Source organism: Labrus bergylta, chromosome 7 (genome assembly GCF_963930695.1).
Source record: "Labrus bergylta chromosome 7, fLabBer1.1, whole genome shotgun sequence".
Lineage (NCBI taxonomy): Eukaryota > Metazoa > Chordata > Actinopteri > Labriformes > Labridae > Labrus > Labrus bergylta.
In genome coordinates this window covers 30103371-30130818 of record NC_089201.1, presented here as the reverse complement: position 1 = coordinate 30130818, position 27448 = coordinate 30103371, and the positions used below count along the sequence as shown (strand labels likewise).

The 27448-nt window shown below is 40.7% G+C and overlaps 2 protein-coding genes across 2 annotated transcripts; one reads left to right on the top strand and one right to left on the bottom strand.

The window, feature by feature from the left end:
• Positions 1–39: 39 nt before the first annotated feature.
• Positions 40–13515, bottom strand: LOC109999940 (lysine-specific demethylase RSBN1L). The gene is made up of 8 exons (XM_020655120.3): positions 12966–13515; positions 12600–12713; positions 11117–11805; positions 4150–4287; positions 3904–4046; positions 3350–3517; positions 2644–2755; positions 40–1767 (listed from the first exon to the last, which is right to left on the bottom strand). Exons 1-8 carry the CDS (start codon positions 13453–13455, stop codon positions 115–117), a joined length of 3507 nt encoding a protein of 1168 aa, XP_020510776.2. The 5' UTR covers positions 13456–13515; the 3' UTR covers positions 40–114.
• A 6548-nt stretch (positions 13516–20063) lies between these two features.
• Positions 20064–27000, top strand: LOC109999935 (uncharacterized). Its single transcript, XM_020655113.3, has 2 exons — positions 20064–23592; positions 25824–27000. The coding sequence occupies exons 1-2, from the start codon at positions 20223–20225 to the stop codon at positions 26528–26530; spliced, it is 4077 nt and encodes a 1358-aa protein (XP_020510769.2). The 5' UTR covers positions 20064–20222; the 3' UTR covers positions 26531–27000.
• The last annotated feature ends 448 nt before the right edge of the window (positions 27001–27448 follow it).

Here is a 27448-nt window from a genome sequence, read left to right as displayed (position 1 = left end):
TACAAATTAAAAAAAAAAAGACCAGTTGAAGTCTGAAGCGAGGATGCATCTTCAAGTACTTTAACAAAGCCTCTGCGCAAAGTTGTACAGTAAATAAAAAGAAGACTTAGACATTCATATTAAGAAGTCTTTCTGTGTTTGGGGCGTGTGTGTTTTAAGGGGCTGTTTTAATGAGTGCTGCTGCGGCCTCGTGTCCTGTAAGGGCGTGGCGGGTTTCCCCTGCGTCGAGTCCTTTACTTTTGGTCCTTTCGAGGGCACAAGTGTCCGAGAGTCAGAGCCGGGCTTTGAGGAGGAGCCTCGAGAGTCACCGTGATGATGGTGGCTCTTAGGTCGACTGTCTGTGAAGGAAAGGGCCAGAGTCTGGTGAGCCTCCATGGGCTTAAAGAGGTCGAAGGTGATGAGCGTCCGCGGCTGTTTGTGTTCTGGCGGCGGCCCGGCGGCAGGCTTCTTCCTCTCCTCTTTACTGTTCACGTCTTTCTCCTTCTTTCCTTCCTTCTTAACCTGAGCGCTCAGAGGTTTTTGAGCTACCGCCTTCCCGTCCTCTCTCCCCGACTTCGCCTGCGCCGCGCCCGACGCGTTGCCCTCTCTCTGCCCGCTCTTCTCCTTCTTCCCGTGAGACGACTTGTGTTTATGCGAGCTCGCGTCTCGAGCCTCCTCTCTGTGAGACGCTCCCTTCCCGTCTTTATCGCTCCCCGCGTGCTCTCTCTCTCTCTTGACGTGGGGCTGCGTCTTCGAGTCCCACTCCTTTGAGGCCCACTTCTCGTCTCTGTGCGCGTGCAGGGACGTCTGAGAGGCTTTGCCGCCCTCTTTCGTCCGCTCGTCTTCCTCTTTTTTTCTGCTCGGCTGCACAGGCTGCGTCGACGCACCTCCCTCGGTCTTAAATCTCTCCTGCTCTCTCACCTTGTCCCTGTCTTTCCCCTTGTCCTTTTTATCCCTGTCCTTCTCTTTACTTCTCTCCTTGTCCTTCTTCTCTTTCACCCTCTCCTTTTCATCTTTATCCCTCTTTACTTTATCTTTTTCCTTTTTGATTTGATGCGTGTTGTAAGTGCTGGCTATGTTATCTTTAGTTTTCTCTTTCAGACCTTGACCCGGTGTCGTTGTCTTCAGCTGCCTCTCTTCCTCCAGGTCGTTCTCCTTCCTCACTTGTAGTGTCTTTAAGGTTGCACTGTCCACTCCAGCCTCCTCCTCCTGCAGCGTCTCTGCACCTTCATCTCCCCCTCCCTTACTCTCCCCGTTCTCATCTTCCTCAGCTTTGGGCTCTGTTAGTGTACGAGTGACTACATCTTCATCGCTCTCCTGTTTAATGGAAGGTAGAGACTGTGTTGTTGACACTTCTTTCGGCTCGGCGTTCTCCTGCTCTTCTTTTGTAAAAGCCAGCGTGTGAGCTCTCTCTCTTTCCTCAGCATACATCTCTTCCTTTTTTGTCACTGTATCCACAACTGGGTCGCATGCCACCTCCTCCAGCTCCTTATCATCATCATCATCATCTTCCTCCTCCTCCTCCTCCTCCTCCTCCTCTTTGATATGAAGTGGTTCTTCTCTGGGTGCACACTGGTCCTTCTCCTCCTCCTCCTCTTCTTCATGCTGGTGATACTGTTGGAGTCTGATGTGCCAGGCCAGACTGCAGACAGCGGACACAGTTTTGAACTGGTGGACGACTCCTCTGGGGATGAAGTAGATGTCATCGTGGTAGAGTTGTATCCGAGCGTATCGGATCCCCTCCCTCCTCAGCTGGTTCAGCTTGGCATCGTCAATCCACTGCACACACTGCGGGGGAGCAAAGGGAACACAAAATACTTTCAGTAATCCCTGGTTAAAATCATCAAATTTTCAATTCTAACATTGTAGTAAAAAAAAAAAAAAAAAAAAAATGAGAACACTCTACACTGATAACACAGTCAACATGTTACAGGTCGAGAGAATAAGCTCTGAAGTTTTTATTTCTTTTTCATTTGAAATGTATTACTTGACGTTTTTTTGACACTAGAGCAGTGCTTCCCGAAGTGTGGGCCGCGGCCCCCTGGTGGGCCGTGTGGATACTGCAGGTGGGCCGCAAAAAGACCTCCACCAATTTTAAAAATAAATATCACAATAATTTTGATTTACCATGAGTCAACCCTTTAAGTGATTAGTAAGGTGTGTCATGACTATTCATGGACATAATGTTTAGTAAACCTTTGTGTCTATCTTGCCATAATGTCATGTTGTAAGGGCCAATAATTTACCCTAACTGAAAGTTATAGCTGTAGTCATAAAAAAATGTTTTATAACGAGCCATGGAGGAATTTTGGATTTCAAAGCGGGCCGCGGCGGTCTTAAGTTTGGGAGAGGCTTCACTAGGGGATACAATTGTAAAAACAAACTTTACTTATTCAAATTGCATTTATAGAGTTGATTTGAGTGTGCAGCAGAGATAGGACATGTTTCTGGCAAGCTGGCAAATTCAGGACAAATATCCACTCTCCTTTATCTCAGTGTTTAGTGTCCACAGGCTCCATGTCTCTTCAGCACCTGAATACTCTCATATCATCAGTGTTTGCTGCCTCCGGCTCTTTGAGGTTTGTTCTGACAAACGGAAACATTTGTTTACGTCTATTTAAATCCTTGAATCCTACCGGGAACAACTTAATAAATGCAACCCACCTGGGACAGAGGAGGTTCATGGAGGTCCAGCTGCAGCCTCATGACCACATCTGGGAAATCTCCAGCGTGGAAACACACGACATCTTTGGTGATCCGGGCGGGAGCGTCGCTGCTGTAAGGCAACACACAACAAAGTCATTAGCAAGACTGTTTTAAAAAAAAAAAATGTACACACAACAATTGTAGAGTAAAAGGTACCACAATGTATGTGCTAATGGTGGTTGAGGTGGTTAAATACATTGGGTCAGCTCCTACAGTTTTAACATTTTTATCCAGCGGAGGAAATGGGCTTCCCGTATTTAAGCTGTCAGACACAGCGTATACGTTGTATTTTTTTTTTTAAGGTTTCAGAACACATAACAATACAATGACACCCTACAAGTTTCCTATTAAGCCACCCAACCCCCCCTAACACTCCACCCCCACCAATAAGACACAACAATTAAAAACAATACTGATAAAATAAATTAAATAATAAGAGGTACATTGGTGCAAAATCAATAATACAGACAAGAAATAATAACAAATAAAAATAATACTAACACTGACAATCAAAATAAATAAATGAATAAAATAATAATAATAATAATAATAATAATAATAATAAGATTTGTCCAATTAAGGTTTTGCGTTGTATTCTAAACAGGCCTGTAAGTATTTGCATTAACTGTGTGATGAGGATAAAGACATGTTACTGAGTACTCACTCCTCTCCGCAGCGCACAGCCTTCAGCACGCCCACAGCAGCAGTAGTCTGTCTCTCAAACCCCTGACCAATATGGTCAGCATGGGCTCTCGTCCGATCCTCAAACAGCATCTCCCGGGGCTCGCTGGCTCTGGGTAAATACTGCAGGTTCTTTATCTCATTGGTGGACCTGAAACCCAAATTTATTCCCAACAGTTAGAACTTGTTCAGGGATCAGAATCAGAATCTGGGTTTATTGCCAAGTACATTTACACATACAAGGAATTTGACTTGGTGTATTGGTGCTGAACAATTAACAAGGAAATAAAGCAGAACTAGCAACAACTTAAAATAAAGAATAAGAAGATATTACAATATATAAAATATAATTTAAAAATGTAAAATAAAAAACAGAAAATGTACAAAATGTGCAATGTAGGAGCTGTGCAGTGGACTGAGAAAACAATCTTAATGTGTGTAATGGATGGTTAAATAGCTGTGAATGCAGGTGGTGCTTTAAAGGTAAGATGAAAGTATTTCAATTCAAATATTTTAGGAATCACTATGACAGCCCACCTTTTCCTCTTGAAGGGTGATTTCGGCATGTCTGCCATAGGGATCATCTGCTCTCCGGGTCTGACCCACATGATGGGGCCGTCATCGCTCTCAGTGGGGCTCTGCAGCCGCAGACTGGAGAACGTGCCCCAGGGCAAAGTCCGCTGCGTTAACAGAGTCAAACACTTTTTTGTTATAGATTTATAGCCATTAACAAAGAAACATAAGACAGGCTCTTCACAAGTCTGCAGACATAAACACACTAACCTCTAGAAAGGGAGAGTCCTCTAACATGTTTATGAACTCCGGAAAGTAGTCTCCGACCTCTTCGTCCACAGCCCCGACCAGACTGACCTGCCGCATGGCCCCGGCGCGGTACGTTCCCTGGGAATATGTCCGCTTCACCTGCAGGAGGGACAACCAATAATAAAAGGTCAGACCCATCTGATGTGAATTATTTATACTTTGACTACATCAACAATTAAAATTGAAATGTACTTCACTGACTGTTGAGACACGTTTAAAAAAATATGTTGTGAATATTTTATGCCTGAAAAATCATAAAAAAGACATGCACCTCCCTCGGTGGGTGCTGGATCTAAAACACAAACAGGTAAAGAAAAGCAAAACAACTGAATTGAAGTTTTATCAAAGGCTAGGACTGTCTGGGTTTTTAAGATAAATGGTGTTAATGTTTCTGTTCCTCTATTAAAGCACCAATCATTAGTAACAGCTTGGTAATAAACAGGAAATTAAATGCAAAGATTTCTGTCTTGTCTTGTCATCAGCACTAGTTTCTTCTCACACAATATATAAAGGGGGTACCAAGGTCTGCCTCAACTATTTCATGTCCTTTATTCTTAAACGCTTCAATCCTCCTGTAGTAGACTCCAGGGCTGGGAATCTTCTCATGGGTGTCTCATTCAGGTCGATTCAGAATCTATTTTTGATTCAAAACGATTCTGGATTCATGACTCAAAAAGTCTATTTATGAATTAGTACATACTTCAGGATCTACTCCAGTCATCTGTGAGACTGGCTGAAATTCCTGCTGCTCCATTTGACATTCTACTGAGTTTAAAACTCTCAGGCATCAGTTTAATTTACTACCCTCTTAAGACACTAAGGACAACATGTCCATGCCAAAAAACTGCTATAAAAAAGGAAACTATCCTGATAATTATTCAATATTTGATAGTTTTGAGCAGGGCTGAAGTTGTTGAAGAGATTTATGCAAAAAAAAAAAAGTGGAACAAAATATCAATCTGTTCTATTTTCATCGCAGTTTTTTGGGATGGACATGTTGTCCTTAGTGACTTAAGAGGCTAGTAAACATGTTTCACAGTGTTCTATTGATCTATTAAAAAAAATAAAATGTGCATTCAAAAATATGTCGAGAGAGACTTTCTTACAAAAAATGGTGCCTTATGTACTAACACAGACAAAATGATGACCAGATGAAGAGGTAAAATCTGACCAAATGGACAAAAATGTTCATTGTGATGCAAGAGGGTTAAGAGTAGTGTATGTAGTGACTGATCAGCCCAAAAAAAAGAAGGTTTTTGGAAGTTATTAATCTATTTAAAATCTCACAAGATAAGAATCTCGATTTTTTTTTTTTTTACATAAATTGTTTTTTCCCCATCTTTAGTAGACTCCCTGTCCAGTTAGTGTTAAGAGTGCAATTCAACTGACTTTTCTGTTTACTCTTTAAGACTTTTATCCAGCTGCTGAGGGTCCTCGGTTAATTTAGAAAAAGAGATCATAGGGTGGAGGATGAAAGACATTTAGTGAGTAAAACTGATAATGTTCACAAGTTAGCATCAGCTAATGAAACAGAGTGAGCATGTGGCATCGAGGAGGTCAATGGAAGGGATTACCGGGTTCAGTGTGAGTTCATTTGGCTGATGACATAAGAAGGCAAAAATTGTCTGTTATATCTGAATAAAAAGCTTTGTGTGTGTGTGTGTGTGTGTGTGTGTGTGTGTGTGTGTGTGGGTGGCCCTAAAGAGGAACGGGCAATGAATGATCTTAAGTAGCCATAGTCACATCAGGGCTTTGAGGATAAATCATTCATCTGCTGCGTGTTGTGTGATATGAAGAGTAACAGCGCTGCCCGTGTCTGTTCTGCTGTCCTCTTTTACAAACGCTTGATCTACTGTTTTATTTAATGTTGTGGATCAATGTTTTAAATGCCACCCATATGTGTTGTGATTAAGGTTGTATAGTCACACGTTTTTATAAGCTTTGTTATGATTCTAGTAAAAATCAAACAATAACCATTCCTGTTTTGATACAACGGGGGGGAAAAGAAACCCAGCCAATATTTGTTAAATTCTTGAAGACCAAAGAAAAATGTTTCCCCCACCTTTATATTTCATTCTTAAATTGCAAGTGCTTCAGATTCCATTTATTTGTTTATGCTTACTTAAGTTTATTTCAATGAGAAATGCAGTCATAAGGGTCATAATTTTGTTGCAGACAATGAGGCGATTTCATTTTTACATCAGCTGGCTTATGTGTCATTTTCATGAAACAAATACACATTTTTAAAAAAACTTCATTTGTATAACTGTTTCCCTTAATTTGATTATCTACACCTGGTTGAAATCATCGCTGATCATGCCCCAAGGGATTTTCTCCCAGTAGTCTATACAGAAAACAAGAACCCAATCGTTGAATCTTTGGAATTAAAACCAAGACCGTCTGCATTTCTGTTTTTATTCTGATTACTGATTGTTGTCTGTAGGCCATGTTTTCACTCTGGGACATTAAAACCGTCCGCTACACACACACACACAGCAAAATAATAAAATATCCTACCTGTAGAGTAAAGTCAATCATGGAGTACAAGTGACATCCAAACCATGAAGTACAAAAAGGTGCACTCCTGTTACACAACCAAACCGTTACTATTACACAACTGTGATACTGTCATATGAAGTGAATAAAAGAGGAGCATCATTCAGCAGGTAAAGGAGTGTAATGTTAGCCCCTTCATTACATCTTTGTACATTCACATCAATTCTTAGACGGTGTAATATTGGTGTCCTAGTCGGGGGAATTCACAAGCACTGCACAGCAGGCGCTCCAAATAGACACACGGTCAGACATGCACACACACATACACACACACACACACACACACACCGCAGCGCTGCCCTGCTCCTCCTCCGATGACAGTACAGACGGGGATCACTTCCCCCCCCCCCCCCCCCCATATTCATATTTAAAGACCCAAACGTCACAGGGGCGTAAACATTGCGCCTTGAAACAGCATTCTGAATAGAGCTAATGACATAATGAAACGAGGTGCCAATTATGTCATATTTAATAGATTAAATAAAAATGAATCCAAGCGAGGACAGTCAAAGAAGAAGCACGAGCCCTGTCCTTGATGTGATGCATCGTCACAGGACGTGATGCTCTAAAACGAGAGGTGATTTAACACATTTCTCCTCCTGGGATGGATAAAGTATTTCTGATTCAGATTGCCAAAATGAAAACTGAAGCCCCACCCTGCAATGAAACTGTACTACTGTGCATATTTTAATACGACTGAATGCATGATGGGTTTCGACTGCACAGCTGCACATCTTTGCCCGTTATGAAGAAGACCAAAAGTTTGGTTGAGAAAGCAAGGGACTGCCACCAATAGACTTGAAACCAATGGGTGACATCACTGAGAGTTTTATACAGTCTATGCATACCTAATGCCCCCCCTTGCTATCAGATAGTGCAGTGCTTCCCAAAGTGTGGGCCGCGGCCCCCCGGTGGGCCGTGTTGGTACTGCAGGTGGGCTGCGAAAAGCCCTCCACCAAGTATAAAAATAAAATAAATATCACAATAATGATGATTTACCATGAGTCAACCCTTTAAGTGATTAGTAAGGAGAGTCATGACTATTCATGGACATAATGTTTAGGAAACTTTGGTGTCTATCTCTCCATAATATCATGTTGTCATGTCCAATAATTTACCCTAACTGAAAGTTATAGCTGTAGTCATAAAAAAAAAATATATATATTATAACGGGCCCTGGAGTAATTTTGTATTTCAAAGCGGCCCGCTGCAGTCTTACGTTTGGGAAAGGCTGAGATGCACAGACACCTGAAAACCCTCTGAAGCTGCTAGGTGTATATTAACAGCCAACACAGGAGGAGTTCAGGGGCAGTGTGTGTGACTGAAGGAGAGCATATGTGGAAACAGCTAGATCAACCTGGGGGAAACACTGATGAGGAGGAATACCCCGGAAACTCTGTCTCTCAGTGTGGGGTCTCGAGCTTGAATATTTATGAGGTTTTGCTGACCTAAATTCAAATAGATTTTTTCATGTTGAAAAGATGAAACTGTGTGTGATATTTTTTATCCTATGTAACATTATTTAACTAAATGTTGACCAAGGTGGATCCGATTTCCTTATTGTGTAAATTTACAAAAGCTATAGATAATTATTAAGTGAATGTCTCGACACAAGACAATGGCAGAAATAATATCACCTCAAAACAGTGTGAGTCATAAACAGCTAAGAATCAACAGAAATATGATCAGAAGGACGTTTCAGGGAGAAGGAATTGTATTAAAATAGCTCTATTTTTAAATTTAAAAAAAAGAGACTTTCTAATGAGGGAGAAGGAAAAAGCAAACTCTCAACATGTCATTACTTTTCTCGAGAGCAATTAACAGATTTTTTCCCCTTGTTTTTCTTACAAAAATGTGGATTGCGCATGTTTGCTTTCTTCATTTTAAAGATGTAATACTTAACAGAGGGGCGGCTGCAAACACAAGAAGCGTTAATGATGAAGTGATTGGAATTCAAATGAAACTGTAGAGGAGTGGAGTAAAGATACTTTATAATTTATATCTTATTTGACAAGGTGATGCTAATGGGAATTTCGGACAGTCTGAAAAAAGGACGATAAAGCACATCTGCTCTTCTCCCTCGATGGGTATTTCTGGATCAGGCCCAACCCACCACTGCTCACCTCACCGTTTGATGACAGGTATCAGAGCAGTGTGCATCAGAATCGCCATAGTAAGAAAAAAACATGTAGAGAAAATACGAACATTTTTGAACCCCTATAGGACTCAGATGAGTAAAAATAAGTGAACAGCAGATGTAACTGAAGTGCATGTGATGTTAGCATCTATCCTATAAAAGCTTCTCACTGCCAGTGACTGACACGGTGAGTCATTAAACAAATAATAACGTCTGAGTTTCCAGTGTTTGGTTTTATTTTCTCGAGTGTAGGGGGCTCCAGGTTATGTCCAAAAGAAACTGCACATTCTTCTGTGTTTGCTGTCAAAACTTTCATTATGTTAATTAAGTCTGCTCTTCTCCGCACTCCAGGTTTTAGGTTTCTTTGCATCAGCCAGTTATTGAATAAAGCAGGTTCTTATGAAATGTAGGAAGCCTGGGGTTACGTTTTAATCTGAGATTTTACTGCACAGACAATTTATTTGGAGGAAACTCATCTTGGTAGAAGAATGCAATGATTTGCAATAGTTGTAAAAGTTGAGATCACTCATTTCAGCTGACTTAATACAAGTTAAAACTTTTTAAAGTGGAAGGGATCTGAAATAGTACACCCAGTGTCACTGTATTGCACTGTTACAAAGTGTGACATGGAATAATTGTAAACTTAAGAAAACAAAAATTGGAATGGAAATCATTTATCAAAAGGCTCTTCTAACAAACATTAAAAGAAAAGCTCCATATAAAACACACTTGGATTTAACAGTCTGAACTTGTGCTCATATTTTTGTTCTGGTCCCTGACTGCAAAATTCCTGTTGATATCTTTTCAATTTCACTCATATGACAGGATTTTCAGATTAGGACTGAGCACTTCATTGTTTGAAATTACAGAGGAAATTATTTCATACCGATTCTGTACGACGTCAAGCAATTAAAACTCCAAGAATCAAGATCATAAAGTTTATTAATCGTTAACTTGATTGATACTGACTAGTGACTAAACTGGTGGAGAAGTGAAGAGATAACATAACAATAACCATCTATTACGGGGGGGGGGCTTGTTTTCTCTTTCATATCTTTTCACACTGAAGGTACTGAATTTTTCAAAAACCAAATAATCAAAGTGCTATAACTGCAGACATCAGAGTTATTCAGTGTTAAGTGACAAAACAATGTGACGCCACATTACGGTACTCTGCTGTAAAAAGATATCCTGGATGCTGAAACACTTTCGAGAGCGGGAAAAAAAAAAAGAGATCTCAAGATGTGTGTGTGTGTGTGTGTGTGACGCTCTTTCCCTCAACAGTCTGGATAAAGACTGACAGAGAGAACTCAACACAAAGAAACTGTTGATGTGTTGTTTCAGCGTGTGAGTCTGAGCTCCCCACATTTTAAGACACTTCACACTATCAAAAGTGGACATTGCAGCATCCTCTAACATACAGAGCCCCCTCCTCAGTAAACAAGTCAACGAGAGAACTTAAAAACAAGACTCTTTCCCTTCTGAACTTTCATAAGACTTGGGATTGTTTTGTTAATTTTGTGAAGAAATTGATGAGTATTCAGCAGATTAATTTTACATGTTTTGACTGACAACCTTCTGATTATTGTGCAACTGGAATTAGGGCTGGGCGATATATCGAGTTTTTAAGATATATCGATATATTTTCAATCCAGATATAGGGGAGGACAACATCGTTAATATCGATGTAGTTCATGTTGCATTAAAATAACGTTATACGCGTCTTCTGTAGAGCTGCCAGTTCCTCTCTCTCTCTCTCTCTCTCTCTCGCCCAGCCCTAACTGGAATCTCCACCCCATCATGCCCCCCCCCTTTTTGTAAGTCTGTGTGTGTCTCTTTATCTCTTGTCCTGTCTGTTGTCTGTATGCTTGTTGTCCTTGTGTTTGTTTGTTTTTGTACTCTCATGCTTTCTTCTGGACTTATTAGTTTCCACTAATGTTCACACTAATTTCTGTATCGATCTACTCTGGATGTTTTGGGTTTAAATGTGCCATCTAATTTGCAATGTGAACATGCATCCGAGAAAACTCAATAAAAATAATTTTGAAGGGTGCTGGTGGCGCAGCGGTTTGTGCACGTGGCCCAGGTTCAAATCCGACCTGTGGCTGCTTTCCTGCATGTCGTTCCCTACTCTCTCTCTCGCCCTGATTTCTGACTCTATCCACTGTCCTGTCTTTCAAATAAAAGCCCAAAAATAAACCTTTAAAAAAAATAATTTGAAAGAAAGACTGTTACCTGAGAGTAGAAGTTGACCATGGTTGTCGTCTCGATGTCCTTCTTCCCGAGCACCTCCATCTTTACTGGCGCGTTGGGAAACTTGTAGGAGAAGTAGTCCAGGAAGTCTGGGAGGTAGGAAGCAGCTCCGTGTATAATCCCCATCACAAAACACGCGGCCTGGGCGTTATCCTCGCTGAACGACAGCGTTACAAACTCCTGGGCGAAACGCTGCATCTCGGCGGGGGACAGGCAGGAGAGCTGATCGGTGTAGGCGTGCGCCACAGACGCGCCCCCGTTGGCCTGCTGCTCGATGTGGATCAGCCGGCCGAACTCCAGACCGGAAAGGCCCGGCTCTGGGACGCAGTGCAGCGGGGAGCTGTAGCAGAGTCTGTCTCTGACGATGGAGGTGATGGAGGCAGAGGTAGCGGCGAGATCCTGTTGTTGTTGGTGTTGTGGCGGCGGCGGCGGCGGCGCTGCTGCAGCGTGGAGTAGACTGCTGCTGTTGTTTCCATTCATTCGACCGAGGAAGTCAGGCAAACCCAAGGACACTCCCGAACAAACTGTTTGACATGAGCGATGGTACACTTTGGGTCGACTGTGCCTCTCCTTCATCCGCTCGCCGTCTTTGTGCTTCTTTTTCTTTTTCTTCTTGAGCTTCTTCAGCAGGAGGTCGTCCTCTGAACCGTCTTTGGGCTTCTCCTGACAATCTGTGAGGGAGAGAACAAAATGTTTTGATTCAGAACAATCAGTCAGAAAATTAAGTAACTATATTGTCTGTATTTTTTTACACTTAAATGTGATTGTTTTGATCCAGCAGATGTCGCCCTTGAGCACCAGCATGAAACCAAAACAACTCGCGCTGCATTATTGTGTTAGCATGCTAATGCTAGCGATCTTTATTATGCTGGTATCTTCACACTGCATGTAAATTTACCTGAAATGAGCGTGATCTAGAAACACAGTTAAGCAGTGAGTACAGTATGTTATTCTTCTTTTCTCTAGTCCCTCAATTAAACAACTTTTATACACGAGGGGAGGAGTCAGCCGGCCGTCCTGGCGATGTAAACAAAGTGAAGATAGGACTCTGAAAACTCTGAAAGCATCACAGACAGTGGGACTCGGGTGTTACACCCATTGTAGACAGTCATGACTCACAGAGTTATTTTCAGAGGATGTACTTGATTTATACATTTAAGTGTGAAAAATCACATATAAAGACTTAAAGTGTAAATCATGGACATTTACACACGTGTAAAGGTTTTTGTAGGAACTTTAACATTTTGATGTTCTTTAATGAAGACATATTTTATCACATTTTGTAATATTAATCTGTTTAAATGAATTTGACTTAGTTTCCACAAGTAGTTGTTGTAAATAGTAATTTTAGAAAAGTTGCCTCAGTCCAACCAGGTGAAAACATATAAATCAGACTTTTGTAATAAAAGTTGTGACTAAAAGAAAACAAAAATCCCATTTGTTCACTGTCACATTTCATCCTCACCTTCCTGTGGAGAAAACACTTCTCCGTTTTCTCTTGCAATGTCATGTAAAGGTGGCGTTCTGTGATTTTTCCACTCTTTAGACTTCTTCTTCTCCTTCTCCTTCACACGGTGATCTGTGCAGAGAGCAGGAGAGGAGACATCCGAGCTGAAGCAACACAACTGACGAACAAACATTTCCACGTGTATATATCTCTCTCTCTCTCTCTCTCTGGGCCTAATACACACTCAGGCCTGTGGCATGGGGAAATTACATAATAACATTTAATGCATTTTATTGCATTAGTGAATAACATGGAGATTTAAATTTGAGCATGAAGTGGTTTAACATAGAGCTTTAATGAGCAGGTTGGCTGTGCCTTGCTTACCTCTCTGTAGCATTTTCATGTCGCCGTTCTCGGTCTTTGTATGGCAGCTAGCAGGGCTCAGTCTGTCCACACTGAGGGCTGAGCTCCGCTGCGCCTCACTGCGTTTCTCCTTCTCCTTCACTCGTTTCTCTTTCGCCTTCTTCATTTTCGGCGGCGAGGCGAGGAAGTTGCTGATTTTGAAGATTTTCCGAGCGGGGGTCACTGGCACCGCGGCGGCGGTGGAGTGGCTCGCCTTGGCCGGGCCGAAACTCCATTTCGCTGGGCTACCACAACTCTGCTTCCCGTTGTGTTTTTCCCCTGCGCACACCTCTCCGTTCAGTTTCCTGTGCTTCAGGCCCTTCTCCTCCACCCGGACCTTCTTAGGGGGCGGCGGGTAAATGTCGCTGGAAGACTGCGGTCGGCACTCCGGCGGCCGTTTAGCTATCAGGGGTTTAGGTGAATTTGTTTTGCTGTTTGCTGCGAAATGCATGGAGTCCACGGCCTCAGCCATCTTGGAAGTTTCTATTTTTTACGGTAATACGTAACTGGTACGCGAGAGCCAGCCCGGGGGCGGAGCTTAGAGGGTTACGTACGACGCACGGAGGGAGGGAGGGAGAACACCAGACAGGATTGTTTACAGCCTGTAGGTCAACAAACCTATGAGGGACAAAAAATGACTAATGTATAAATAAATAAATAAATGCATCAATAAATATATAAATAAATATATAAATGCTGAAAACTATGAGGGACAAAAAATGACTAAAGTATAAATAAATAAATAAGTGTTGGGAGAAATGCATACAATAATGTATAAATAAATAAATAAATAAATGTTGGGAGAAATGCATACAATAATGTATAAATAAATAAATGTTGGGAGAAATGCATACAATAATGTATAAATAAATAAATGTTGGGAGAAATGCATACAATAATGTATAAATAAATAAATAAATAAGTGTTGGGAGAAATGCATACAATAATGTATAAATAAATAAATAAATAAATGTTGGGAGAAATGCATACAATAATGTATAAATAAATAAATGTTGGGAGAAATGCATACAATAATGTATAAATAAATAAATGTTGGGAGAAATGCATACAATAATGTATAAATAAAGAAATAATTAAATAAATGCATCAACAAATATATAAATGCTGAAAACAATACATCAATGAATAAATAATAAATACACTTTGTTAATGAAAAAGGCTATTTATATATTTTTACATGTATATGTATCAATGCATACATTTCCACATTAATTGAGTTATTAATTTATTTCCGTATTTTTACATTTACACATCTATTTATTTCTGTGAAAGAGAAAGAGGAAAAGTTTGTATGTAAATTTGCTTCTGTCTGTTTTTCAAAATTGACCAATCCTACTTCAGTAATGTTAGGACGGCCCACTTAATTTACATATTTACTTTTCCTTGTACAACATAGGCACAGAAATACATAAATAAATATATGAATATATTTATTTATATATAATTTTTTATATGAATTGTTGCATTTATTTATATATATATATATATTTATATATTTATTGATGCATTTATTTAATTATTTATTTATTTATACATTATTGTATGCATTTCACCCAACATTTATATATTTATACTTTAGTCATTTTTTGTCCCTCATAACAAACAGCACTGCACTGTAATAACTGATCACATACACCGACTACAATGCTACCACGAATACGTAAGAGGTCAGTATTTGAGATTAGTTCCTCTTCCTTCTTTTTCTTTGCAGCTGGACTGGAAAATCTGTTTTATTTTTATAGAATAATAGAATAGAATAGAATGACTTTATTGATCCCAAACTGGGAAACTGTGGTGTTACAGCAGCAGGTTATCCAAACACACAATATTAGCAAATCTAAACACAATATAATATTAAATACAAAGTAAATAAGCACTAAAAATATCAAAACAAAAAATGGGAATATATACAACCGGGATTTAACTAAACATTACTAGTCTTAAATAAGAAAAGATTAAATACAACATACTTTGCTGGAGGTAGATGGAAATTTACCTCCAAATATTATAATTTTATACGTAATTGCTACAATTAGCCTTGAGTCACTTAACCAAACAATGACCCATTCTGTATTAGAACTCGGAGTATTTATTCATGTAAAGAATATATTGCAATAATAATAATTCAAATCATTTATAGGGATTACTGACACTCAGTATAGGCTACTATATTTACAAAAATCTAACTTGTTTAAACTATGTATTATTAGACAACAGTCTTATAGGCTATTAAGATATTGTTTAATTTTTTTTTATCATTATACATTTTGTTTCTTGATGCTTGTTTATGAAGTAAAGAAAAGTCGGCTAATATTTACTAATGCAATTTTGGAATAAAAGCTTTCAATGAAAATAAACCTCCAGACATTGCATAGGCTACTTTTAAAACTATTGATTGGTGCACTGTAACAACAAGCAGATTGTTATGTCAACATGTAAATGCCTACAACACATTTTGTTTTATAAGTGGATCTTGAAAATTTGCCATACAGAACAAATAAACTGAACAGTAAATGCATCAGCAAAGTATTTTATGCACATTTGCTGTGAAACAGTTTCACTTGAATTGCTGTTTGCTGATATTCATTACTACAGCATCACTCTCTCTCGTGACATTGCTTAAATATCTTCATGGTTGTCTTTCTGAATTCTGAGATATTTCTCTACACTGTCACTAGGTGGCAGTCTAGTTTGGGTTATCCGCTGTAGAGTATTTCTTCTCTCAAAACAAATATTGCACAATGTCTGGTTAGTCACTCTGTTTTTGCATCCAAGATCTATTTTTTATTTAATGTCATTATATCATTGAATATTTCACATGATGAAATAAAGTTATCAGTTTGTTATGACAGGAAACATAAACAAATCCTGCAAGCACGAGTATGTTTATTTTGCTTCATTTGTTCATATCTGGAACCATTAAAGTAAAAAGTCTTAATCTGTCAAAGTTTGTGTACACATTGTTTCTCTTCACCACTTACTCAGAAATCAGATTGGTTTATCTCTTATGGGCTAAATAGTTTTTGTGTGAATGTTGGGACACTTGACATTTGCAGAATAATAATATTGTTATTTTTGGTTACCATGACTACAAGAAGAGGGAGAGATTAGCTCTATTTGGAAGCTACACTGTAAAATAAACACTAGTTTGCACTTTAAAAAGGCGGCCTTAAAACTTTAAGTTGAATTTGAGATGATAAGTTGAGATACATTTGAATTCATTCGAGACAAAAAACATTCCAAGACTAACTTAGTTTATTTAACTTTTTTATTTACATTTAATTTCTGCCACATTAAAATGTGAATTAGTGACCGTGACACTGCTCTAGATATCCACATCATATAATATTCTCTTTTTTATATATTTATACTTTCGTCAACTTAAATATTAAGTATACCACTTTGACTCACATTCTTAATTCCAATTTAATTATTTTTGTAACTCATAATAGTGAGCCATGCTACAGCAGCGGAGTCACACGAGGAACAAAACATCTTGAACTTGAAAGTTTTACATTTTAACATGTTGAGATGACATAAATATAAAACACTGAGTTATCATGACATGTACACTTATTCCTAGTTTAAATGACAATATATATAAAAGTTACCAAGACTAACTGTATTTACAGTTTATAGGTCACTTTTCACTTAAAAAATTGTAAAAAAATAAACATATAAATTGTAGGGCTGAAATTTTTTTTTTTTAAATAAAAGGGTTGGATATAAGTACCATCACTTAACTAGCTTCTATAGTATAAATGTACCTACAATCTATTAATCCATACATAACATATTTTATAGTTTAACACCTAAAGGGGTCAGTTATCTACTTTGAGTTGTTTTATGTTTTAGTAATTGTGTTTTTGTCAATTAAACTTTTATTAAGTGGAGTATTTAAACTTGTAAGCATTTGATCATGTTGTGATATAAAGATTACTCAAGTAAATAAACTATCTTTCACTTTTAACATCCAGACTTCTGAGTGGAAAAAAAAGGCAAGTTGTTTTTCAAATACAATAATTTTTACAAGCCTAATGGACACTCCAATAATGACGTAAAAATTAGTACAGGGAAAAATAAGTAGGTCAACAAATCTTAGTTATTAGCTATAAACTTAGTCACACCTTCCTGTGCATTGACATCCAGTCCATCCACATGGTTTGTATTAACCACAGCTGGGAAAAAAAAAGACTGCAGCCCAAAACCAATCAGTATAAACATCAGGATATGATATAAAATAGAATCTTACCCTTGAATTCCTTTACGGCAACTGTCTTTATAGAAAGAGTTTACTGCTATAAAACTAATTAAAAAAAATATAAACCAATTGAAACTGACTAAAGAAAATTCCACATTACTCCTGCTCTCTACACCCTGAATAAAAAGGAGGATTCTTTGATATACATTTTTTTTTTAAATCCCTTAATTAATCCCAGGCTTTAGATTAGAAATAAATGGACCTGACTTTATCCTGTGATGTCTAGCGGAAGAAATCCAGCCCAGATGTTAGAGACACTTGGTTGTGACTCACTATCAATCAATTGACAGATACAAATCATCTTCACACATGGCAAAATGAAGTATCAGTTACAGTGGAATTAAGGAATTGGCAATGAATAATTCACTTGATTATAAATATGTGCATGTGTTTGAGAATGAGCGTGTGTGTGTGTTATTAACAGTACAAATGCGACCATTAAAAATGAATCCAAACTGATTCAAAAGATGAAGTCAGGTGGTGCATTGTAAAGCCTAAGTTAAATTCTGTTTATTTGTTCTCAGCATGCAAACAGTGACTCACTGGAAGAGTAATATTTAGGTAGGATTGTACCTTCAGGCAGGCGTACTAAGTGTGGTGTTATAACAGGTCGGTGGTGGGTGCTGCATGCGGCACAAAAGTCGCTGGGTTCACTCCAGTTTGGGTTTGGAAATGGGACACTTATGCAAATAACAGACATGAGCGACGACATTGGCTCCTCTGCCCAAAGTGGAGCGAGATGAAGTGCTCTGCCAGGAAGCCCAGGCAGCAGAGCTGGACTGATGGGTCAGATGTTTGTTCTAGTCTGCATGGAAAAAAAAAAGCACAGTGTTTACACGATCGGGGATAAAGAGTGGGCTGAGCCAGCTCACCGGGGGGAATTCAAAACACTGGATCTCAAGAGGGCACACAGAGGAGGAGAGAAAAAAAAAACTGCTGTCCATAAATGGGTACAGTCAGGAGTGAGGGTATAACAATAGAGACACTCGCTGTGCTTTGCTGCTGATGAAAACAGATTTTTACAAATTCAGAGCGAGTCTTATGAAATTAATCAACCCTGTTGGCCTTTATCAACTGCACCGATCAGTTTTGTTCTTCCTGCAGACCTTGCAGCAGGTCAGCTTGTTGTGGCTAAGCAGTGACTCTCTGAGGCTTTTTGCTGCTCGGCTATGGAGTGAATATTCAACTCTGATAACAAATCAATACGGCCTGTGCAGACAGAAGTTCCTCTTGAGTGTAAACATTTCTCTCATAATATTTGTAGGCTGATGAAGTGCTGAATGGATTGTGAAAGCTGAAGTGATACTTGTTCTTGTACTTTTATCCTGCAAACAGCTGCCAAATGTCAAATGAGCTCATGGCTGCATTAGAAGAGAAGAAGAGAAGGAGGGGTACAACAACAACAAGCCCTGTAGAGCATGTTTGGATAGACAGATATACCGCCTGTATATTCAAAAAAAGATAAGGCTGTCGAGCTGAAATATGAGACAGTATCTTTTGCAAAGTAAAATGACAAGTTGAATGTTGAATAAATGCATTTTAAAATCTTCTTTAAAATGTTGTTTGTGCAGATGTAACAAACATGCAGGCCAGATCTGTTCTATCATGAGCTGTTTTCTTCGACCTTTTCTTTTCTTTTTTCATAGCCAACTTGATACTTCCCACAATCCTCTTGCCAAACAAATGGTTTCCTTTGTCATTACAAAAGACCAGCTGAGAAATCTCTCTGTGCAGTCGGAGTAACAGGCCAGTAGTGCAAGAGACAAGAGAAGAAAAAAATGCACCAGGGTCATGTTTCTTTTGCAGTCTAAAAAAAACAAGACAACTCAATTGCGGTCCAACAAGTGCTAAAGATGGACAAACTTCTAAACAGGCTGGCATTGTGCTCTATCACTCATATCTCATATCCCCTGTGGTGGATCTGACATTTACACCCAACCAGTCTGAGTAACTGAAGCCTCATTATCTAAACTCCCCGCCAAGCAGATGCCTCATTTAGCTCATGTGACTGTAATTTCTTGCTTTTTCTTCTGACTGTATGTAGACACAATAAACTAGAAAAGAACCAAACACCTGGATGAACGGAGAGGGAGACACACAAGAGAGATTGCCTCACTAATCGTAGCATTTGTTGAGGATTAGTACCGTCTGAATTAAAGTCAAAAGCACATGAGAAATCTCTCTCTTCCCCCGGTATTGCATTTAAATGAAGCGGGCCTTCTTGGACAAATCTGACATTCCTGACTTTCATTACTCAGAGGGTCGCAGTAAACCATGCAGCTTACACTAAAATGAAATACAGTATGTGCTCAAAAAAAAAAAATCTGCATAACAAACTTTTGGCTCCGGGGCAACAGCTGATATTTGCTTCAAATACATATTTTTGACCCGCCTCATCTGTCACTCACATGTTTGTTGACCCATGCACGGGGAAGCTTGGGAGGCGCCTGCCAAAGCGACTGTGACACACATGAGAATACAAGGGCGTGATGCTACAGCATGAAGTAATGATGCATACCAAATTGTCTTCACTGAGTGATGTGATTACAAAGAGGAGACACCGAGGACACAAAGCCTCAACTTTGTTTACGACAGAGTAGGGATGTTCCTGCTAATACTGAGTGTGTTGTTAAATGGAAATATTTTTCATTCCCGCAGATCTCATTCTTATCATCCACTATCTCTCAATCTGCTGGGAAGAACATCAACACAATCCTCCTCCCACCCCTCCTCCCTCCTCTTTGTGTTTTTTTTCACACCTGTTCCCCTCTCAAAGCTCCTCATTTCTTTTGCAGACTCTCTTTCCACCAAACAGCTCCATCCTCCCTCCTCCTCCTCCTCTCCCTCCCATCTCCTCTCCTCCTCTCCCAGTCACTGCTCTTCTCAAACTGAGGTGGGTCTTTTTAACACTCTCTCCCCGCGCCTCTCTCTTTTTACTCTTTACTTGTCAGGACGTTATGTTGTTAACAGTGCTGCGCGTTTGTGGGACCCTGCTGGCCTTCTCCAGCCTCTCTTGGACCGAGGCCGACTCAGATGAAGATGAAGGAGACCCCTCGGGGGATCATCAGTTCGGGCCCTGCGTTGCAACTTTGAGACCCGAGGAGCCTTGCAGATGGGGGCAGGATGACAGCACATGCCCGTATCTTTTCAGTCTGCCCCAGCTGACTCTCCACTTGCCAAAGCAGCTGAGGGAGCTCGAGAATATCGTGGAGGATCTGCAGAAGCTGAAGGACAATGTGGATCAACTCAGGAGGATGTGTGAAGATTGTAAAGTAAGCCAAACGGAGAGAGAGTGTGGGAGACAGAGAGAGAGAGACCTTGAGAAACCGAGTGAGGATGAGGGGATGAGAAATGTCAGTCAGGAGTGTGGGACAATCAGGGTTAAGGCAGAGAGAACGACGGAGAGAGATGGTGACACTGACTCTGAAAAAAAAACAGTTTTGGAAGAGAAAGAGAGAAAGAAGTGGGATGCAGAAAAAGGGAGCGATAAAATAATGGTCATAAAAGATAATGAGGAAGAAGTGGCAGAAAAAGATGGAAAAACTCAGATGAGTGGGGCAAAAGAGAAGGACAAAGTGGGACAAGCAAAGGTGCCAATGACCAGTGAGAGGGAGAGAACGGGGGAAAACGTTTTTGACAAAAATAGAGGGACAGAGACAGATATTAGCAAAGAAAAAGATGGAAAGGGGGATTCAAAAGTGGACCAAGAGGGTTGGGAGAAAAGCAAAGACAGGAGGATAAGTATAGCAAAAAACAAGAAGGAAACAGAAGACGGGGACCATCACATGTGGCGGGACGAGACAGAGAAAACAGGCGAAAAGTTCCACACTGAAGAAGACAGGGGCAGTGATGGAATAAAGATGTCGGAGGAGCGCGATGAGCATACAAATAAGGAGCGAACGCAGCACGGGGAGGAGAGGAGAAAGGAAATGGAAAAGAGAATAAAAGTGGAGCGAGATAATGAGAAACCAAAACAGACCGAGAGCATCGGGCGTGCAGAGGAAGAAACTATAAAAGAGGGGGAGGAGGAGGAGGAGGAGGAGGAGGAGGAGGACAGGGAAACGGTAACAGGGACCAAAAAAGAAGGAGAAAAAAAAACAGCTCAAAGTGAAGAGAGAGACGGTGATGGAGAATTAGCGTCGAGTGAGTCGACCGAGGGGACAGACTTTGTTTCCATCAGTCCGACCGACTCTATCATTAGTGTCGCTCCGGGGCAAGACGAGGCTATAACCATTATGTCATCTCTTCCACCCGCTCCTATGGCTAGCTCAATTCCACATCTGATCATGGACGTCGATCAAGGTGAGACAATATCTGCTGACCAGCTTCCAACCCAAAGCACAGGCGTTGGAGCAGGTGGTATTCCTGACTGGCAAAGCTCTGTTACAGAGGCAAGCACAAGCAGGCCAACAACAGCAGGTACAATAAACATGGTGGGTGGCCTTGGATACGAGGATTCGCAGACTAGCACCTGGTCGACCTCTGCAACCATCCCAAGGGCTGGATCAGGTGCCCCAGGTCAGGAAAGCTCCAGCACTAAGACTGTCGTTAAACCTTTACCAGGTCAAGCACCAAAACCTACAATTACACCTGAAGTAGAGCAAAAGTTTGAAAAACAGAAAAATGGTCAAAGACCCGATCAAGTTCGTTTGCCAGACGAGCCGACGAAATTGGATCAAAAGAGGCAGCCGAACTATCAAAAACCAACAACTCAGCAGAAATCTAAACATGGTAAAGATCCAAAACGGATCCAGACTAAAAAAACGGACCAAAAACATCCATCTGATATATTACCAACAGATAGAAATATACCGAAACAAGACCAAGAAAATACAACTTTTCAAAACTTCCCAAAGCCGAAATCTCACCATAAGTCCATGCCTCCCGTCAAGAGACCCACATCTAATCAAAGACCTCAAAGTGTAAATGTAACTGGTTCTCACAAAGACCCTGTCACTGGTGGACGTCCTCCCTATGTTGCTGTTCCCAAAACTCAAAACTCAAAACCTGACAAGAAACTGGTTCGTCCAATCCAGACTGACGAGTCTGACCAAAAACCTCACAAACAGAAAGAACGTGGAGAAAAAACAAAACCAGATCAAAAGTCAACATTAAACCAAGATTTCATTAATGAACCTGAAAGAAGTGAAACACCAAAACTAGATGAAAAAGCTTTAACAGAATCAATGGAGAGTTCTGTTGAAGATCCTTCGCTTGAGACTATCCAAGATAAATCAACTGGACAAACAGCCGATCAAGGCCAAATCAAACTCTCTGATCAGAAGTCCAAACCTGGCCCCAAAATTCCCAAAATAAACCAAAAGCCGAAACCCGCGACATCTAAACCGAACCAAAAACATCCAAAACTCGCAACAGGCCAAAAGAGTAAACCAAACGTGAAACCTAAACAGGATCAAACACAGAACCATCGAAGGCTTAAAACATCTCAGCCCGACCGAACGCCAGATCTGAACACCAAATCTGAAGAAGAATTCAAAGACACATCACTCTCAAAGCCTCCCCCGCAACACAGGACGCCGTCCAATCCTACATTCAAGGCGGGAGAAACACCCGTTAAAAGGCCAAAACCAACATTCCAACTAAAGCCAAGTCCAAAGACCAGAACCTCTTTAAACCCTCCTGCATCAGACGGCATTCAAAACTCTCAAACCAATGCGCCGCCTGCGTCAGATGGCATTAAAGAGATGATTGATTTGATTCGTTCCCCGGAGGACACCGATCTCAAACACAAGAAACAAGATGAAAACACGATGAAAGCTGCCGTCACTCCGCGTCCAAAGATCTCCAGCAGCCCGGCGACTGGACCTTTCCCTCAACTTCACACCCACTCCCAGGGATTCACAACGGCTCCAAGCAGCAGGATCCCGTCTGATCTGAGGCCACAAACAGCCAGTCTACCGCCATCCATCGCCATGACAACCGAGCCAAACAAAATCATGCGCGTGATCTTCCAAGGTGTTGTCCCCAGCACCGGTCCAGTATTCACACAGCCAAATCAAGCCAAATCAACACCAGGACCAACTCCAGATCCAGACAAAGTGGTAGTTCCAGTCCCTTCCGCCGTTGCCCAAACCACCTCCAGAACCTCTCCGGAGCCCAGATCAACAACAACCCCAGCTTCATCTGAGCTCCTCCACTCTGAGTCATCCACCCCCAGTGCACGGGAGCTGCGTGTGAAGATCAACCAGGTGGCTGCTTTCCTCAATAACAGCCTGAGCCCGAATAAAAGACCACCAGACAGGCGTCCAAAACAGATCCCAGAAGACAGAACTGACAGCAAACAGCCAACACTGACGGCATCTAAAGGCAAGATATAATGTTTCTCACACCATCACGCAGGGTTAATTAATGTTTTACTTTATACAGAAACATATACAAAAGAAGAAGGAACTCTGCAGGACTTGTTGTTGTAATAACAATCACGTATTCCAAATGTTTAATCTTTGCTTGTTTTAACTTGTCATTTAAAGAACAGTTTAACATTTACTGCACTGAGGTCAATTAAGTCTGACACAAGAAGGAGTCACCCTCCAGTGGCAGTTCTAGACCACTTTTACTGAAACTGGGGCCAGTTGTTTTGTCAGAGGGGAACATTAAACCCAGGTCAAAAATAGACAAAGACAATCGCTTCTATATATATATATATACACACACACACACACACACACACACACACACACACACACACACACACACACACACACACACACACACACACACACACACACACACACACACACACACACACACACACACACACACACACACACACACACACACACACACACACACACACACACACACACATATATATTATGCCAAATAATAGCGCACATCATTAAATAACACGACATAAAATACCATGATTTATGTTTGTTTCAGCAACAGAATTAAATACTAGATTGTGAGTCAAATACTGTGTATGTGTTAGGGATGGGAATTTACAGTAATCCCTGTACTCGATTACTCAAATTACCTAATGAACGAGTACTCGAGTACCCGCAGATTATTATTATTATTTTTTAAACCGTAAACAAAAAAAGGGTCCGTCAGACACGGACCTCCCGGACCGGAAATGTAAACTTTATGCCTGTGAAATGACATAAACATCCAATATTTAAACATAAATATAAATAAATAACCAACAACAGAAAGCCATTTCAATTTCAAAGATGTCGTTAACAACGACGTGTGCTAACAGGGCGAGCAAATGACGTGATGCGAGACTGCCTGTTTTCTCCTTGAGCTTTAAGTGCACGTGGTTAAGCATTGAACTAGTATTTCTGTGGTATACAAGTTTAACGTCACATATCTTGCACTGCACATTAACTTCATCGTTCTTGTCTAAGTACTTCCAGACATCACTTTTCTTGACTGACATGTTGCAGGTGTAGCAGACGGTTCTGTATTTGTTGTGCTTTTGCTTTCGGTGTAATAATATGTTCCTAGAGAGTTGCCGTAGCTGCCGTAAAACAGCTGTTTTTGCTGAAATCTGGCTCGGTGTGTACTAAAGCTGAAGCCCTGGCCGGAGAAGTCATACGTTTGTATCCCGTTAATTATTTCCCTACCTAGTATATTCAGTTAGGTGAAAACAAAAAGCTGGGTCACACATGTAACGCTGTGAGTTCAAGTTTTGTAGCCAAAAGCAGAGCTAGCACAGGTGAGCGAGTAACGAAATGTTACTCGAATAATGGGGTCAACGGCGAGTACTCGAGTACTCGTACCCATCCCTAGTATGTGTTATTAGGGGGGCCACAGGGGGGACCAAGCTCAGTTTTGGCCCCTGCCTAGAACCGCCCATGTCACCTTCACAACAACATTCATTTGAATTTACAACCAAACTTGTAAAACTTCAGCTTTTGTCTGTTGATGGGATTACATCACGATAATTAACCACAGAGAAAACGAACAGTTAGTACTCTAGTGTTTATAAATGCATTACTCATTAAGAAAGCATGAGCTTGGGCAATTTAGGCAAGAGGACCACACTGTAAACACATAAGATCATCCTTAAAAGAAAAATGTTAATACAACCGTGTGGTCTGAGAACATCTTTGTACAACACATCAGGGCTGGATGGGGATTTATAGACGTGTGCAGAAAGCATGTTGTTATTCAGGATAAAACCACAGCTATGTATTGTTGACAGCTTTTTAAAAAATCTTTTAGTGGAGAGTCACTGTAAGAGGAGCATTTGGCTTCATGCATTCCATTTTTAAAACAATAACAAGGAAACACAGGGGGAAAGAAACATAATTACTCTGTCGATCTATTCAGATTGAAATGTGCACTCTCGAATTAATTTTTTTTTCTATTTCACTCCGGAGGTCCACTTTTAAAGGCTGCTAAAACACTAAAGCTTTTATTGTGGAAAAGTAGTTAAGCACTGACCTGTTGAACTAGTGACCTCATTTCATGACTACGCACACAGCTGCAGGATTATCACTTCACCTGCAGGTTCAGCAAAGTCAGGACTGGAGCAAGTTTTGAGAATAAAGTGGAAATAATTTCGCTTTTTTTTTTTTTCCCTTCCGCAGTTACACTGATGAAGAGAGACTGCTCCGACCTCATGCTCAGAGGGAAGACCAAAAGTGGAGTGTACCTGGTGACCCCTGACCTCCGCAGCAGGAGCTTCTCGGTCTCCTGTGACATGGATCTGGAGGGAGGGGGGTGGACGATCCTGCAGCGCCGGAAGGATGGCAGCGTGAGCTTCAACCGGACGTGGGCGGAGTACCGGTCCGGCTTCGGGGATCTCAACGGAGAGTTCTGGCTGGGTAACAACATGATCCACCTGCTGACCCGGGACAGGGACATGGTGCTGCGGGTGGAGCTGGAGGACTTCAACGGCGTGATGGAGTTTGCAAGGTACGAGCACTTCCGGGTAGAAAGTGAGCGGATGCGGTACAGACTGTCGGTGGGCGGGTACTCCGGTACCGCAGGTGATGCGCTCAGCTTCAGCAAAACGTATGACCACAACAACAGGGCGTTCACCACCCCGGACAGGGATCACGACCGGTATCCATCCGGGAACTGCGGGGCCTACTACAGCTCCGGGTGGTGGTTCGATGCCTGCATGGCTGCAAACCTGAACGGGAGATACTATGTTGGGCGGTACAAAGGAGTCCGGGATGGGATCTTCTGGGGGACCTGGCACAACATATCTGCAGAGTATTACCCCACAAACGACAGACAGTCCTTTAAAGCTGTCCGGATGATGATCAGACCAAAGGGCTTTGCATCTTAAGCTCTGAACAGGGAAAATAATCACAATAAAGGGTCTAATTTTAACCAACAAGCTGTTAAAAAGCTCCTTACTGTTTGTTAAAACTCAGTGTAGTCTACTATATCCACACATGTATTCATTTTTATCACAATACTGATGTCTCGCGATGTTTGCTTCTTCAATCCTGCTTTGTTTATGACAAGAACTGAAGATGTACATAGTTAAAAGGTTAATGTCATAAGTGCATAGTATATTTTCAGTTATATTTTTAATATTTATAATTCATAATACTTTCAGTGTTTGAGGGAAAAAATAAATTCCTCTTGTAAAAGTTTATTTTTTAAGACAATCTGAATCTAATATGTAGCAATGAAGACTGAGACTTTTTATTTCAGGACTGAAAATATGGAGCTAGTTCAGTTGACTGAAGCTGTTTGGGATGTTTACACTCATGATTGTTTCAAGATAAATAAAATAGGTGTTATGGATGAGAGGGTTGTGAAGTGGTCTCTTATTTTATATGCTATAGTGGAAATTATCTGCTCATAAAGTGACATCTCAGACCTTTTGTTTAAAACTGCCCGATCTTTTTTTTTTTTTAAAAGCACCTTTTGTAAACTTTATTTAAAGTGTAAAACTCAAATTCCCTACAGCCTCTATCGGAAAGGATGACGTCACATGCAACGTTCTTAAGCACGCCTACCGATTGGTCAAAAGAGGTTTACACAACATTACATCCGGTTTGTCAAGCGACCAGGATTTAGACTGTGAGTGTGAGGCTCTGCCTCCAAAATAAAAGGAAATACGATAGAGTATGAAGAATCCAGTTATGAGTTGTTTATCTCAGGCTTCTCATGTAAAACAATTAAACAATCAGATCAGTTCATTTAATACACATAGCAAGTTTTGGAGAAGGAGGTATGCAAGCAAGCAAGCAAG